Below are 17,947 nucleotides of genomic sequence, written 5' to 3' on the forward strand. Positions count from 1 at the left end.
GGTAAACCTGACAGGGAGTGGAAATAACCTTTATTCTTCACCAAAGGGAAGCTCACAGGCATCTTCATGATGTCACACGAGTACCATCATGTGATTTGATGCAAAATTGTGACTTTATGACCGTCGCACCGAATGATAATCATGAAGGCTATTTTTCCGGACAAAAGTATTTAAAGTATTTAAAACCTTTCTGCCTAAACTGTCTTACCCATACAGACGTATAGTGCAATAGCCCCTAAAAAAAAGTCAGAATAATCGTTTGACAGTTGTGTTATGATTTTAGATGTTTTATTAACATTTATATAGATTGTATTTGTCTTCGGACAGTATAAAAAATAAAATAAAAAGTATAACTTTTTTCTAAACTTTAGAACACCGAAAGTTAGTTTTTTCACATTTAACCATTAACTCTTTTAAGACTCAATAAAAGAGAAAGGGCATAGTTACATAACATAACATGTGTATAAATTGGTTGTTGATTTTGGAAAATATTTAAATCAGACACCAAAATATGCATATCACGTTATTGACCCATTTTCAGATACACAGGGTAGCCTATCCATTTGGCATGTAGCTAGTTTCATCAGAGATTAGGATTTTGGAAAGCGCTTGACGTCAACAAATCCTCCTCCTGATAAATGGTCAGTCGGACTACTGTCATCGCCACTATAGATGGCAAGCAAATATAGCCATCTTGTTTATCCGCTGAAAGTTAGGTTGTTAACTAGCCATATTGATGTGATCTGTTATTAGCTAGCCAATTTGACATGGTTCATCAATCAATGTATCCTATCATGTCTGTCAGCAGCAATCGCGATTAAACACTATTAAAAACAATGTTGAAAAAAGGGCAATGTTTGCTAACTTTGTTAGGTAGGTTACGTTGGGTTGGAGAAAATAGTACATTGGGTCTACTTATTACTATGTTTAGTCAACTGTACAATTTTCTGCCAGTAGCTTGCAGGGTAAACATCAGCTAAAAGTACATCGGCAAATGCGCCCTTCTACTACTTGACTGAGCCCACAAAGGATGGGGAAATGAACCTAAACCACTCATACTTGTCAGTTATAGTTATATATATCACAAAAATATAAAATGTATGGTGGCCAATATTGAAAGATATCACGAGGCTACCCTCACGTGGGCATCTAGTCGCATTTTGTGACCCTTTGACATTGCGAGTAAAAATGTGAATTGGTCGCATCGGTGCAAGCTGCCATTTCCAGCTAGTCACTTCACTAATAGTTTCGTTAAAAATGTAATAGATATAAATCGACTGATCAACAATATTGTTTCCGCCCGGTTTCGAACCGGGGACCTTTCGCGTGTGAGGCGAACGTGATAACCACTACACTACGGAAACTAGTTATTATAGCTTTGGCCACACACTGTCTTATGCGTCATTGTTGTACATTTACGTGTTTTGTCCTCCAGGATCATGGACCCGCATTTTTGTATCCCATTCCATATATAATGGTTTTATTTGGAGAATGACAAATATAAATTATTTACATACTAAACGCCTTTTACTTTATGCAAATTTAAAAAGTCAACTAATCTGAATGGAGATAGGTCACTCCTCGTTAGTATAGTGGTCAGTATCCCCGCCTGTCACGCGGGAGACCGGGGTTCAATTCCCCGACGGGGAGGAATTTCTTTTTCCCTAACATCCTTATCATATTACCCACAAGTTACCCGTTACGCAGTTTGCTAGACCCTTATCACTTTCAATCAATTACCTTTTCTTCTTAGTACTTCATCAATGAAATCTCAGCATTAAAATGTTATTCCTTTAATGAAAATTATGATATTGAGCATCGCCATTTAGTGCTGGAATAAATTCCCTGCAACTACAGGATTAGATGTATAGGTTAACTGTTTATTTCTAATACTACTACTGTTTATTTCTACTACTACTACAATTCTGTTTAAACCAATTGTAAAACATTGCTTACTAATATAATTAAAATTCAATCTAGAATCGGCTTCCTATATCGCAACAAAGCATCCTTCACTCATGCTGCCAAACATACCCTCGTAAAACTGACCATCCTACCGATCCTCGACTTCGGTGATGTCATCTATAATATAGCCTCCAACACTCTACTCAACAAACTGGATGCAGTCTATCACAGTGCCATCCGTTTTGTCACCAAAGCCCCATACACTACCCACCATTGCGACCAGTATGCTCTCGTTGGTTGGCCCTCGCTTCATACTCGTCGCCAAACCCACTGGCTCTAGGTGATCTACAATTCTCTGCTAGGTAAAGCTCCGCCTTCTCAGCTCACTGGTCACCATAGCAGCACCCACTCGTAGCACGCGCTCCAGCAGGTATATCTCACTGGTCTTTCCTTCCAGTTCTCTGCTGCCAATGACTGGAACGAACTGCAAAAATCTCTGAAGCTGGAGACTCCTATCTCCCTCACTAGCTTTACGCGCCAGCTGTCAGAGCAGCTCACAGATCACTGCACCTGTACATAGCCCATCTGTAAACAGCCCATCTATCTACCTACCTCATCCCATACTGTATTTATTTATCTTGCTCCTTTGCACCCCAGTATCTCTACTTGCACATTCATCTTCTGCACATCTACCATTCCAGTGTGTAATTGCTATATTGTAATTACTTCGCCATCATTGCCTATTTATTGCCTTAACTCCCTTATCTTACCTCATTTGCACTTACTGTATATAGACTTTTTGTTTTCTTTTGTTCTTACTGTATTATTGACTATGTTTTGTTTATTCCATGTGTAACTCTGTGTTGTTGTATGTGTCGAATTGCTATGCTTTATCTTGGCCAGGTCGCAGTTGCAAATGCGAACTTGTTCTCAACTAGCCTACCTGGTTAAATAAAGGTTAAATAAATAAATTAAATAAAAAATAATTTGCTTCATACAGGCAGCTAATATATTTACCTTATTTAGTGTACTTACACTGAAGTTACAAAAATACATATATAAAATGTATGGAAGAAGAACTCTTCCTAATTCAGGTGGGGAGATACGTGATGTCAGACTTTCTATTATAAATTGTAATTCCCATTGGTTCTGCCTCTCTGACTGAGCGGTGTCAGAATAATTTTTGGTTATTTGATTGCGAGGGGCCAATCCGTGTTAGTATAGTGGTCAGTATCTCTGTCTGGCCGCGGTAGACCTGGTTTCAATTCTCCTCTTTCCTTTGTTGTTATGGAGTTTGTCATCCACTGTGCTGTATTTGGATTCATGATTTGCAATGTAGTAGTGGCAGCACTATGAATGACAATTGGCACAGTTTTATATCTCCAATATACACTGTAAAAATATTTCTTTTGTAACTAGTTCCACAGCCTTGTCGCGTGAAATTCACATTTTGAGTTGGCCAAAACTTTGTTCTGACTCAATGAGACAAGTTGGGGAGAAGTTAATTTAACTTAGAATGAATTATAAAAAATGTGTTCATATGGAAATTATTTTGATATTGATATATGTTGTAAAATTGTTTTGTTAAAGGATAATACATTTTTTTACAACAAAATCTCAATTTTTCCTTCCAAACTTTATCCACAACGTTATATTGTAGTGATGGGGAATAAAATGTATAGTTACATATCGGGAGATAATTTTTGAAGCTATATTGAATCCAAGACCGGACCCACCCATTAGGCAGATTGATGCGGGCGGCTGACCAAGACGCACCTCCAACATATAAAAACTCACAGACTAATTCTGCCCTAAAACAATAACAATTTCTCTCAACCAGTGACATATTGGCTTTTTATGTGAGTGCTGAAGCCGCCCTGTGATAACCAGTGCCCACTATGTCAAAGGCAGGGGCGCAAAATATTGCCAATTCCCAGCGCGCCTCTCCAGGGTGCTGTTGAAAAAACTCATTGCTATGGCGCTCCAGAATTATCTAACAAATCATGTAGCAGATCTAGCCTATGGTAGAAAGACAATGTAGCCTTTTCTGTAGCCTACAGGCTGGAGATAAAATTACACATTTTACATCGTGCAAGTTTCTCAGATCAAATAGCCTAACCTAAATGGCGCCCAATCAAATAAAAAACGGGCTGACATGTTAACAAACACCATATCCTAAAAACAGGACAGGTCAAAGTAAAATTGACTATATGCAATGGACAATCAGGCTACTCACAACTGCTGTCCAGGAGTTTCAACCGTGGGCTAAATTGACGTGATCAGAGGCTTCAAGTTTGTATTCATACATTTTTGATGAGCTGATCATAGCGAAAAATAAAATACTTCTGCATTTCCCGCTGTGTAAACACATTGATTCTCATTCCAAATAGACAGATAAAGTTGGACGTAGCTGATATTCATAGCTTAACAGGAAACTTCACCGCTATACACTCTGAGGTGTTGTTCAAGTCTCCCTACATAATTATGAGTGATGAGAGGGTGTTTCACTCCACTCCACTTCAATGGCTGTGAGAAGTTGCTTGATATTGGCGGGAACTGGAACACGCTGTTGTACACGTCTATCCAGAGCTTCTCAAACATGCTTAATGGGTGACATGTCTGAGTATGCAGACCATGGAAAAACTGGGACATTTTCAGCTCCCAGGAATTATGTACAGATTTTTGCATTATCATGCTGAAACATGAGGTGATGGCAGATGATGACTGACACTACAAAGGGCCTCAGGATCTCATCATGGTATCTCTGTGCATTCAAATTGCCATGAATAAAATGCAATTGTGTTTGTTGTCCGTAGTTTATGCCTACCCGTACCATAACCCCACCGCAACCATGGGGCACGCTGTTCACAACATTGACATCACCAAACCGCTCGCCCGCATGACGCTATACACGCTATCTGCCCAGTACAGTTGAAACCGGGACTCATCCGTGAAGGGCACACTTCTCCATTGAAGGTGAGCATTTGCCCACTGAAGTTGGTTACCACACCGAACTGCAGTCAGGTCATGACCCTCCTGAGGACGACGAGCACACAGATGAGCTTCCCTGAGACAATTTCTGCACAAATTGTCGGAAACTATTTGGTTGTCCAAACCCCCAGTTTCATTAGCTGTTTGGGTGACTGGTCTCAGACGATCCTGCAGATGAAGAAGCCAGATGTGGAGATCCTGTGGCCTTTTATTGTCCCCAGTGCAAGGTGCACCTTTGTAATGACCATGCTGTTTAATCATCTTCTTGATATGCCACACCTGTCAGGTGGATGGATATTATCTTGGCAATGGAGAAATGCTTACTAACAGGGATGTAAACAAATTTGTGCACACAATTTAAGAGAAATAAGCTTTCTGTGGATTTTGGAAAATTTATGGGATGTTTTATTTCAGCTCATGGAACATGGGACCAACACTTTACCTGTTGTGTTGATATTTTTGTTCAGTATATGACTGAATACCTTTTTACCCCTCTCAGGTTGCCCACAGTAATTCCAAACCAAACCAAACCAAACCAAACCAGAACTCTTGTCAGTTTGTTACCATGGTGATATACAGCTGCTCAGCCATCAACTTCACTTAGGTAATCCATACATCAACATGATTTACCAATAAACTGTATCAATCAATACAGTACTTATGGCTAAATCTTCACTTGAGACACATATGGGCTCTGGTGAAAAGTAGTGAGCTATAAAAGTAGTGAGCTTGTTCCCAGGTAGATATTGACATGTGGATGCCTAACTGCCCAGCCTCCATGATGCACCCCCCTCCCCAGACCAAAGTCACGTTGACCGAAGATGAGATTCTCTCCATCCTCCCGGACATCAACTCCACATCACTGTCCCTACTGTCCCAGCCCGCAGCAGACTACGTAAGACACACACAGTTTCTGATGACTGATGTCCCAGCCCTCTGCCGACTATGTACAATCCACACACACATCTTGTCTCTTATCCACTAAAATCTTGTCTTTTACCTCCATCCCCTCTTTCCTCTCCTAGGTGCCTCTGTGTGTAAGTATTGTGAGCCTGTGTTCAGCAGTGGCGCTCCTTGCAGGCTGGTGGAGAAGGTGCAGGCTGAGCTCAGGGCCATTTCTGATGAGATCACAGACAGGAACAAGAAGCTGGAGATGCCCTACGACTACATGTCACCCGAGAACAGTGTGGCCATCTGAGCTGCTGTAATACACACTCACGTAGACAGACACACACACTTCCAGACCAACAGACACACATTTATAGCCACATGCACACACTAGCATAATGATTTTACTCTATCAACCACAATGTTTGTTCAGTTTATAATAATCATGATTACAAAAATATTTTTAAACACTGAAACGTAACTGCTTTGATGGTGTTATTGTCTTTTTACATAGTCATTTTTAAGACTGCACTCTAGTTCTCATTACACTATTGACCTCGAAGCCAGTTTTTTAATTGTTACCCTTTAAATCAGGGACTGATGTACAACTGGGACACCAGGTGTGTGCAATTAGGTAAAACAGAAAACCAGCAGGCTCTGGACCTCGTAGGGTAAGAGTTCAGTACCCCTGCACTATTGTATAGCCTATACCACGTGTCAAACTCATTTCACGGAGGGCCGAGTGTCCGCGGGTTTTCGAGCATCACTTATACTTGATTGATGAATTAAGGTCACTAATTAGTAAGGAACTCCCCTCAGCTGGTTGTCTAGGGCTTAATTGAAATGAAAAAACAAAAACCAGCAGACACTAGGTGTGAGTTTGACACCCCTGGCCTATACACTACACCAGGGGTATTCAACTCTTACCTTACGAGGTCCGGAGCCTGTTGTTTTTCTTTTCTACCTGATAATTAATTGCACACACCTGGTGTTCCAGGTCAAGATCAGTCCCTGATTAGAGGGGAACGATGAAAAAATGCAGTGGAACTGGCTTCGAGGTCCAGAGTTGAGTTTGAAGGCACTACATACTCGCCTCAGTTTAAAATGACACAGTGTAGTGCTGCTGATGGGATTTAATGATATTGATGAGATGCAGCGATACACAGAGATCAGGTAGTTCACTCTCCTCTCCTAATGTAAACCAGGAATCAACAATAGCAGAAAAGAATACCGGCTGCATCTCAATAGGATATAGTGGCCTCCTCTCCTATTATCCTGTCCTTTTCTCCTCCATCTTTGCTGAGCGAGAGGCAGACTAGGACTTAGCTTCCACCTTTCCAGTTTCTTAATGTCAGTGTACTTAGATGGAGGAAAGAAGATGGGCGCACACCCCCTAAGACTATTGAGATGCATCCCACAGAGTTTCCACAACAGGGAGCAGCATTGATTCACTGTAAAGCGACTTCAATTAAAGTGCCTGAGCATTTTAAACTGTCAATATTAACAAAAGTCTTTAAAAACAATCAAAACATGCTTTCACAAGCAGCAGCTTAAAAAGTATGACATTGCTGATATTACTATACTGACACTGAGCCAAGAAAGGGGGAGGAAAGAGTAAGAGATCAGAATAATAAATAAATAGAGCTGAACACTGTAAAAGGCATCATGGACAGTGAAGTTTGTACAGTGCAATAATGTTCTGTATATCTTGCATAACTGGCAGCATTTAGCAAAGTATAACATACAGTATTTGAGATAACTGTACAGTAGTATTTCTCCTTAAAAAGGATAGTTCTATCTAAATAAGAAATGAATCAAGGGAAAAGTCTAAACGGGATCCTTGGGACATCACAATTCTGACGTCACCCCATTGAAGTTTAAATTTAAAACAGTTAAGGTGAGAGTTAAGATTAGAGTTAGGTAAGGGTGGGGGTTATGGTTAGGGCAGGGACGTCCCAAGGATACCAGATAGAACTAACCATAAAGAAAGGCTAAATTACAAATGTTCTCATGTTGTTTTTCATTCGACCCAAAGAGAGGAGTCTGTTCTAATGTCATCAAAATGACCACTGTGACCTCACAGAAGGCGACATGGTTTCACATGGGTTCTCTTCACACCCCAACAGGTTTGTTGTTCTGACCATAGAAATAGAATAAACTACTTCTATGGTTCACACATCAGTAGCAGCATGAGTGTTAGAGATCAAATCAGTTACATTTAGATAATACTGTGGCTTCTGCCTCATCCTCAGTTTAGATCTTAGGCCCTCATCGTCACACAAATTTTTCTCTATCTGCATCTTTCGCTCACCTACCATTGTCAACATTCTTCTCTCTCCATTCATCTTATCTATCTCTTATTCTCTCTCCACCCTATCCTCTCTCTCCCCCCCATCCTCCCTCACCCCACATCTTGTATCTTCCCTTCCCTCTTCACCTCTCATCTCCCTCCCTCTCCTAGCTGATTGGGTCCAGCACCAGGACTTTGCACTCCCTCTTAGCGATCTTGTCCAATGAAAGCACAGCTTTCTCCTGGGGGGGCAGGTAGAGGGGCCGACCTACAGGAGAGCCCACCGGAGGGGTGATGGCTCGCCTTTCCATCGCACTGCCAGTCCTGAAACACAGACACACCAGTATGAGCTTAAAGATGCATGTGATACAATAAATAAGTGTACAGAGGACACATAATGACTGTGTGTGTGTGTGTGTATCCTCCCTGCTAACCTCATGATGTGAGAGCGTGACGGTTGTTGATGAGAGAAGCTCTGTGATCGTCCCAGACTGGCCTGGTGTCTATCCAGTAGGTCTCTGACTGCAGGGCTGGATGGACTGTTCTTACCTAGAAACACAGATACAGTTGCTCTTTGTTTTCCTTCAGTTCATGTTAAAAAAGGATTTGTCATTTACTAATAATAGTAAAAAATGTGTATAATTTCTATAGCGCTTTTCATTAAAGTTATCTCAGAGCTCTACTGAGGATTTTTTTTAAACATACAATAAAAACAACAGTGCCTTTGGAAAGAATTCAGACCCCTTGACTTTTTCCAAATTTTGTTAGGTTACAGCATTATTCTAAAATGGATTCAATTGGTTTTCCACCCTCATCAATCTACACACAATACCCCATAATGACAAAGCAAAAACAGGTTTTTCGTAATTTTTGCTAATTTATAAAAAAAAATTAAAAAAATGGAAACATCACATTTACATAAGTATTTGCAAATATTTCAAAAAAAATTATTCGCTCTGTCATTATGGGGTATTGTGTGTAGATTGCTGAGATTTTTATTTATTTAATCATTTTAGAATAAGGCTGTAACATAACAAAATTTGGAAAAAGTCAAGGGGTCTGAATATTTTCCGAAGGCACTGTACATTTAGAATCATGCAGATACAATAGCAATAGTAGTCTAGCAACATGCATGGCAACATAACAAGCAAAAATAGAACAGAAAAATCTAGTTTTCACAATTTCTGATTAACATTATCGATATGCATATTTAAAGGTGTCTCCAAAAATGACGCATTAATGTATCATAGCCTATTGTCCTTCATTAACATGTCATAGTGTATAGATTGTCCTTCATGCCATTCTATAGGCTCTGTAGATTCTCTAGGTTCTTACGGGAGAGAGGGCGGGCGTCGGGAGGAGGGTTGGAGACAGATGCTGTGAACTGCAGCTTCAGCTTCATATGTTGACTCAGCTATAGAGCGAGAGAAGGATGTAGAGGAGAAAGGATAAGATAATAATAATGATTATTACTACACTGAACAAAAATTGTAAAAACACAACATGTAAAGTGTTGATCCCATGTTTCATGAGCTGAAATAAAAGATCCCAGAAATGTTCCAGATGCACAAAAAGCTTATTTTGTCCACAAATTTGTTTACACACCTGCTAGTTAGAACTTTTGAAAAATAAGCTTTTTGTGCATATGTCAAATTTTGGGGATCTTTTATTTCAGCTCATGACACATGAGGCCAGCACTTAACATGTTGACTTCACATATTTGTTCAGTATACAATGTTTTTTTATCATCAGACACACCCGAATAGTGTATCCCCATCCAGTGTGTATTGTACCTCGTAGAGTCCTGCCTTGAGTATCTGGAAGGCGACAGTGAAGGAGAGAGTGCAGCCTTTCCGACAGTGGCCCAGGTTACTGAGGGGGGAGTGACACACTACAGCCCCCAACGCTGCATCCTCACTCTGCCCACGACCTGGAGGGGGAGGTGAAGGAGGGGAAAGGGGGTAGAGAAAGGAGAGAAGAAACTGAGAAAATGGAAAGGTGCTTGAAAACTGTTCTTCACAGAAATAAGACACCCGTCACCATTGGCAAAAACAACTTAATAAACTAATTGGTCACAATGATTGTACATTTGTCAAGGAATCTTCCTTCCTCGGCTGTCCAGAGCCTCCACACACACCCCCCTCACCCTCAGGTGTCCAGACCAGACGTACAGCCAGGAAGTCTTGCAGGTTGTTGAGCAGAGTGTATCTGACCCTAAACTGGTCCTTGGTCTGCACGGTGCTGGGGCTACTGGCGGTCATCACAAACCTGGGACGGTCCAACCGGATACTGGGCAGTCTGGAGGGAAAGTGGGATGGATGGAGGAGAGAAAAGGGAAGGGAAGGAGAGTTAATAAACTAATCTAAGAAAACTGACGTTTCTGGGTGGATGGTAGCAACATCATAAACAGTTGTAGGCCAGACAGAGATGAGTAGTGAAGTGACATTGTGCACATGCAACAAACATGCAATTCAGTGGCACCTGTAGTGTGTGTAGATGCAGTTGGTGAAGGGCATCTTGGGAGTTGACCACTGAAGCACTGCTACTAGAGGAACTTCAAGACCCTGAATAAACACATAGTGACACATCACACTCTGAGGTGACAAAAGTTACTTTTTGGGGAACTGACCAAATTCACTCACTCACTCACTCACTCACTCACTCACTCACTCACTCACTCACTCACTCACTCACTCACACACCTCTTTGGAGTCATCCTGGGGCATGTCGCTGAGCTGCAGCTGGAACAGGAAGTCGTATTCCTCCAGGGCGCTGAGCATGCTGGGTAGTCGACAGGCTACACTCTCCATCCTGCAGAACGACTCCATGGCAACCTCTCCTGACTGGTGGCTGGAAGGATAGACAAAATATAACATCACGGATGTGAGGAAGACAATAATTAGATGTACCAGTAAAGACACTATGTGTGGACACCAATTTACAATGTAGGGTACAAACATTGTCCAGTCAACACAATGCACAAATAAAACAGTTACACACATACACAGACCCCCCTCCCGCCCCCCTTTCCCTCTCACACACACAGTCGTACCACACGTTGTCAACAAGCATCACAGATCCATCTGGCATCATGGGCAGGTAGGAGGCATTGAAGTTTGGCAGAATCCTGATGTCCCTCACAGTCACCTCCTCCTGAGAACACTCATTTAATACTGGAAAGTGGGGAGAGAAGAGAAGAGAGGGGGAAAGAAAAGTGTTGAAATGGGAATAGGTGGATACGGAGAGAGAGGAGAAATATGGTCAGGAGGCAGCAGTTTAAGTAACATCAATCTAATCCATCTATCTAATCCAATTATTGTGTCAGTGGAACTAGTATTGACTCTCAAATGAGTTGTCAGTACTGGCCATCTGGCCCTCATACCTTTGAGCACAGTGAGATGCTTCCCAGAGACAGTCATCTGCTTACAGCGAACAGTAGGGGGCGGTAGCACTGTCAGAGTGGTGCTCACTGAGGAGAGGGGGGGTGCTGAGTTAAATCTGAGATGCTTTATTAAGTCAATAAACATAGATAACTGATTCATATCCATATCTAATATGGTCAAAGAGAGTGTAGGATGGCTTTGTCAGTGATGAGGTGTTGACAAGTGTGTGTGTATGTGTGTTTTTGTGTACCCTGTGCTTTGAAGGTGTTAAGGTCTTGTCTGAAGGTGTGTGTGGGGACTCGCTGCTGTAGGATGCTAAGGTAGCCATGTTCCTGAACCTCCGCTTTCTCTGCCTCTCTCTTCCACACTGTCACCATCACCTGGACACACACACACACACAAACACACACACAATATGCAGATAATGAGCCCCTTAAAAGCTGTCATTGTTCACTTTTCACACTTGATTTAAAACCAAGCCTTCCAAGGGTACTGTATGAATGCAATTTCTTTACGCAAAATGTAAAGCATTAATGGAACACTGAGGCTGCATCCCAAATTGAATATTCCCTATATAGTGCAATAAAAAGTAGTGCACTACATAGGGAAAAGAGTGCCATTTGGCACACACAGAATTAGTCTGACCTCTCACCTTGACTTTGAGGGTGTTGACGGGAAGTTTGTCTAATGACACGGTCAGGGGGAAGATGACCTCATCAGTCAACACAACAGGTTCGTCCAATGGAGACTAGAGGAGAAAGAGGGGGGAGTGAGGGGGAGAAAGGGGGAGGGAGAGGGAGAGAGACAGACAGCAGAGTGAGAGGTAGGGAGGAAGTAAGAGGGGAAAAGAAAGACAAAAAAAGAGAGATGGAAGAAGACAAGAGGCAGAGAAAGAGACAGAGGGTGAATATTACCCATGCTCTATTTACTGCAGTCACAGAGAGAGGTCCCTGTGTTGTCTCTTAATGACTGACTGAAGATGGAGAGGCATTTTGTCTCTCCAAAATGCCTCTCCATCTTCAGTCAGTCATTAAGAGACAACACAGGGAGTTCCTATTGTTCTCCTCTCACACACACACACACACTATTGTCACGGGGTCAACAAAAGACAGAGGCAGACACAAATACTGTAGATGTTTTCTGATCTCCATGCCTATGATACAACAGTACAGTAGTGGATTTAGTTAGTGTGATCTGTGATGTTGCTGCTGATACTTTACTAGCTAGCTACAACTCTATGATACTCATTCAAACGAAGGGACTTTACCTATAGAAATCACACATCTCCACAGGCCAGTAGGAAAGACTCTTGACTGACCAACCAACCAACCAACCCCTTATGATGTCATGTTAGGTTCTATCATAGAAGTAGAAAATAGAAATAATTTCTATACTGACACTAATATGGGGTGTATAAGAAAGTTCCCAGTATGTCAGCCAATATACAGTGCGGATGCTGCTGGGTGTTGATGTTATGATGCAGATTACAGAATAGAGATGAGAGGCCATCCGTTAAAAAAAACTGTCAGTTTGCATTCTGAGGTGACTTGTGAGAGCAGGTCAGAGTAAATATAGCTAAGGTAAGGGGTTAGTGCAGAATAGACCGATAGGGGCAGATACAGAGATGAATTCCCTTAGAAGGGCATATAGAAAGAAAGAAAGAAAGAAAGAAAGACATAAGTAGATTCCTATCAAAAATGTTCATATCAAAATCTAGGACACCAAAGTTACACAACAAACACACACAATACCAAATAACCCATAACGATCCCCATAACCCATAATGATCTCCATACCTGCAACGGCGCCCTGCGGAACTCCCGAACCCCACTCCCCGTGCTGTTGTGGATGAGAAGCGGCCTGCAGTCCCTGAAGCCCCGGCATCTCGCATCCACCCTGCCTGTCAAAGCCGGAGCCCCGTACTCATCCTCGGCCTCCTCCGTGCCCTCGTCACCGCTGCTCTGGTAATCGTGGTGGAGATGATGCGACCGGTGCCTGCTCTCTCCGGGGCTGACGCTGGCCACCGCGCACAAAGAACCCGCCAGCTCCCTCCATGCCCGGACACTTGGGGTCTCCGAGCCGAACCCAGCAACACCTCCCCCACATCCCACTATCCCAATCCCCGGGCCTGTCGGTGTCTCTCCGCTGGACGCGTCCCTGCACCGGAGCACCAGGAGGAAGCGGACCGTCTCACCGAGGTAGAGGTGACTGCGCCGGGGTAGGGTTCTGTAACGGGCCGGGTCCGAAAGGTCGGAGATTGGCACCGCGGGGAAATACATGAAATACTCGCACTGAGACTCCATCATCCGAACCATCGCAGCAAACAAGCACCTGCCTGTCAAATATAGGCTATAGAGATTGTATATTCTACAGACGCTCCTGATGTAGCCTACACAAACAGATTATCAAGCAATGCTCTGATATCAAACCGAATAAGATCCAGCATCCTATCTATTTGGTGATCAAAAGGTTAACACCATTCTTGATTTAAAGACAGTAGCCTAGTCATTGCATAGGTCCTGCATCATCATCGTTCCTCTACATACATGTAGCTGCTACTGCAGATGGGCTAGCAGCCTCCGAAGCGATGTTCAAAAGCGCAAGTAGCCACCGGCAAAAGTAAATCAGCATAGAGGATGCTGCAACAATAACAAATGGGTTTTCAGAATCATTTATCAACGATGACGTGCCCTGCCCTGTGTGTGTGTGTGTGTATGTATGTGTGGTTGACCCTGGAATGTATTCAAATGACTTTGCCATGGAAATCACATCACATTAAAACATAATATAGCCTATTTCTAACCACGTTGAAATAAGTTGGTATATCACATTTTAGCCACACAAACATACAAGGTTATCACTAGTTAACACAGCCACAAAAATCATAATTATGGCTAAACCCCGCCCATTTCTACAATTGATTTTAAACCTAACCTTAACCACACTGCTCACCTTATGCTTAACCCCAACCTTAAATGAATACCAAAAAGCTAATTTGTATAGCTTCGTGGCTGTGTTATTTGGTGGGAACCAACATATGGTTTTAGCTAGCAGATTGTAACCGAGGTAAAGACAGTTTCAGATTGGATATTCGCCTTTAGTTTTCTTTACGTCCACCAACAGCAGTTAGGGACCGTCAACATAGTGACAAATCAAAATGTTCAAATTTCAATAGCTATTTAACCACTACTCCTAAAACTTTCAAAACTGGTTCTAGCTAACCCGATGGCATAGACACACATTGCACACATTTTTTTTTTTTTACATCTCGCACTATTTTAAATTATTTATTTACATTTTTTAATTTCAATAGCTCATTGGTCATATGACCTACTGGACTCAAACAAGTTTCATAATGTCCACCTACTACCCTTTTATATTGCACACCCTTTAGTTTGTCCAGTTTCATCTCACACGTTTTTACATGAATTTTACCAAATTTAAAATTTCAATCGCTCCTTGGTCATGTGACCTAATGACTTCAAACAAGGTTCAGTATGTCCACTGATTACCCTTCTATATTGCACACCCTTTAGTTTGTCCATTTTCATCTCACAAGACTTTACATAAATTTTTCAAAATGTAAAATTTCAATAGCTCCTTGGTCATGTGACCTAATGACTTCAATCAAGGTTCAGAATGTCCACTCAGTGGGTCTACATATTGCACATCCTTTAGTTAGTCCATTTTCATCTCACACGTTTTTACATTAATTTTTCCAAATGTAAAATTCCAATAGCTCCTTGGTCATGTGACCTGATGACTTCAAACAAGGTTCAGTATGTTCACTGACTACCCTTCTATATTGCACACCCTTTAGTTAGTCCATTTTCATCTCACAAGATTTTACATGAATTAAAAAAAAAAAAAAATGAATTTCAATCACTCCTTGGTCATGTGACCTACTGACTTCAAACATGGTGCAGAATGTACCCTTCTATATTGCACACTCTTGCTTGTGAACTGTAAAATCACACGGTTTAACGTACATTTTTCATAGTTTTACATTTCAATAGCTCCTTGGTCATGTCAATTACACACCTAAGAAGCTGCCGTGGATATACACCCACATTGCATAACCTCTAGTTATGTCTCTTCTATATTGTTGTACATTAATATTAGTTTGACAATTAGGGGGTTCAGTCCAGTGTTGTGTTTACCCTTTTCTTTAATATTTATCCATAATAATTACTTATTTTCCCAGTTTTTTTCCCCCACAGTATTTAACACCGGTACACAGTAGGAGAGAGACAGATAATATCTCCTTTCGTCGTTAATATCAACCATAAAGGAAAAGGGCAAAGTACGAGAGTCATGCTATTAATTGTCCAAAGCAGGGATGGAGAGTGAGCTAGTGAGGTAGGCTGCAGTGGGTTTGCTGGTCAATACATATCCTGAACATGTAACCACAGTAATGGTGGCCAGTAAATCAATGAATAAAAATATAATATTGACAAATTCAACAGAATTTGTAGACCTTTAATATTTTCCAACATGTCAACAGACACTTAACTTCAAATAAGTATGAAACATTTCACAGTGACATTTCACAGTGTTAACTTTCTCTTTATCCCAGAGCCTCTTCAGTGTGGATGGGGTATAGCATACATTTTCAACAACAAAGACTGCACTTCCAGTTTGTGTTCTTTACTCTGTTGAACTATTTTGTCTTCATTCCTAGTTACAGCACATGGAACCACCGTTGGCATGCAAAACATTCAATCTAAAACAAAACAAAGCATAACACGTTATAAATCATATCAAATATCAATGTAGTATGACGAATGACGAATTAGCCATCCATTGTGTTATATCATAAATTGTCTTACATGCCGTCACTGTTGTCAAAAGATTATTAACATGTTAAATAAAGTTACTAACCCAGTCAGTCTTTGGGCCACATACAGGTTCTTTATCAGTGGCACACATGAAGCAGTTGTTGGCTTTGTTGAACTCTGAAATCATAGGCATGAACTGAACATATGGCTGTCCGACACAACTACATACAAATAAAGAATTGACATTTACTTTGAATTAAATGTCATTACATTCCAGACATTTTTGGTATATCCTCAGTCATTTCTTTTCACAGTTGCTCCATGTGTTTTTGAAGGTTCCATATTAATTTGGGAGGGGATGTTGGGGAAGTTCTGTGCAACTTCCTTGGCCATCTACACCAAAAACTAAAATATAATTTTTGACCTAATTGTCACATAACAGTTAACCATTCATTATTGAAAATATAACTATCAAACCTGCATTACAAAGACCCCGCAGCTGAAGGTGTCCTGCTGCATGGTGTGAGTTATTTCCCCTCCTTTCCACTTTATGTCCACCCAGTCGTCTTTTCCATGGCAGGATCTTCTCATTTTGAAATATTCTCTTTTTTATGTAAGCATAATGGAATTCGGATTAGTTATAGGCAAATGAATACACAAGCCAAATGTGTATGCTGTTTTCCTTATCACTATAATCTAGTAGTAATTTAGTAATAGAGGTCATTTCCTTTATGCCCCATTCTACACACACAGCCTAAATTATAGGCACTGAACCATTTACAGGACAATAATAAAAGTAGCATATAGGATCCAACCCTATCACAGAGTGAATAAATGTAGAGCGTTTGTAGACTTTAAAAAATATATATTAAGTGACAGTTTCATCAGTACGTGCTTAAAGAAAGTCATATCACAAAGATCACAGATGACAGTGCCCACCAAATCTATGACAATAGAGAATGAAATGTAAGCACCAAAGTGCTGGCCATATAGAGTGGAATCAGGGTGTGATGAGAACCGGCATTCACTGTACATTATTAAGTTTGCAGATTGATCAGTTTTATTATATAGCACTTCAAAATAACAATGGACTTCAGTGGCTTCTTCAATGTATAAGTGGCTCAAGTTACAGTGGAGCGAGGTTTAATTAGACTTGAGATTAAATACTTTAAGAATGAATAGATACAGTGCTAATAGAAACAAATTATATGTATTTACCTTATGACTGCAGCTTTAAAATATACATATTTGTTATATTGTCGAGCAAATATCTTGCCTGGCATCAAATGTGATACGAACTATATATTGTAGCCTTGGTGTTTGGCACGGGGTATACATACTTAAATGATTGTTCAAACTGATAGAAAAATCTGGAAATTATTGATGACAAAATTGAATGGCTCAATAAAATGTATAGGTTTTTAATAATTTGGGTACAACTACACATTTGGAGTGTTTATTATAGGCCTGTTGAATAAATATAGAATACAGCCTGTGACAACCGCTTTTAACTGCCTGTGAAGATCATAAAACAGACATTGACATTCGTATGAAGTTAGAAATTCAATCAGATTTATGACAAATAACCTCATAAATGATATATTCATGACGGTGTACTGTATTTCAAAAGTAGCGCCCCACATGGCCAATCCCCATAATTCAATGTTTAGAACGGTTTACACCCACCCTCTCGCCACCGCCCCCCTTCAATG

The 17,947-nt window shown here is 40.9% G+C and overlaps 1 protein-coding gene, 1 long non-coding RNA gene and 2 other non-coding genes across 4 annotated transcripts; 1 reads left to right on the plus strand and 3 right to left on the minus strand.

Moving 5' to 3' along the window:
• Positions 1–1,291: 1,291 nt before the first annotated feature.
• Positions 1,292–1,364, minus strand: trnav-cac (transfer RNA valine (anticodon CAC)). The gene has a single exon. It is a non-coding gene; the product is annotated as a tRNA-Val (tRNA).
• A 214-nt stretch (positions 1,365–1,578) lies between these two features.
• Positions 1,579–1,650, plus strand: trnad-guc (transfer RNA aspartic acid (anticodon GUC)). The gene has a single exon. It is a non-coding gene; the product is annotated as a tRNA-Asp (tRNA).
• Positions 1,651–6,196: 4,546 nt separating this feature from the next.
• On the minus strand, positions 6,197–14,273 carry LOC139584754 (trafficking protein particle complex subunit 14-like). The gene is made up of 12 exons (XM_071416942.1): positions 13,254–14,273; positions 12,110–12,205; positions 11,708–11,837; positions 11,457–11,543; positions 11,127–11,247; positions 10,777–10,924; positions 10,556–10,638; positions 10,221–10,372; positions 9,868–10,004; positions 9,402–9,488; positions 8,509–8,615; positions 6,197–8,398 (listed from the first exon to the last, which is right to left on the minus strand). The coding sequence occupies exons 1-12, from the start codon at positions 13,770–13,772 to the stop codon at positions 8,242–8,244; spliced, it is 1,824 nt and encodes a 607-aa protein (XP_071273043.1). The 5' UTR covers positions 13,773–14,273; the 3' UTR covers positions 6,197–8,241.
• A 1,642-nt stretch (positions 14,274–15,915) lies between these two features.
• On the minus strand, positions 15,916–17,905 carry LOC139584755 (uncharacterized). Its single transcript, XR_011676821.1, has 3 exons — positions 16,713–17,905; positions 16,339–16,412; positions 15,916–16,180 (listed from the first exon to the last, which is right to left on the minus strand). It is a non-coding gene; the product is annotated as an uncharacterized lncRNA (long non-coding RNA).
• Positions 17,906–17,947: the final 42 nt, after the last annotated feature.

This window comes from Salvelinus alpinus, chromosome 9 (assembly GCF_045679555.1).
Source record: "Salvelinus alpinus chromosome 9, SLU_Salpinus.1, whole genome shotgun sequence".
Taxonomy (NCBI): domain Eukaryota; kingdom Metazoa; phylum Chordata; class Actinopteri; order Salmoniformes; family Salmonidae; genus Salvelinus; species Salvelinus alpinus.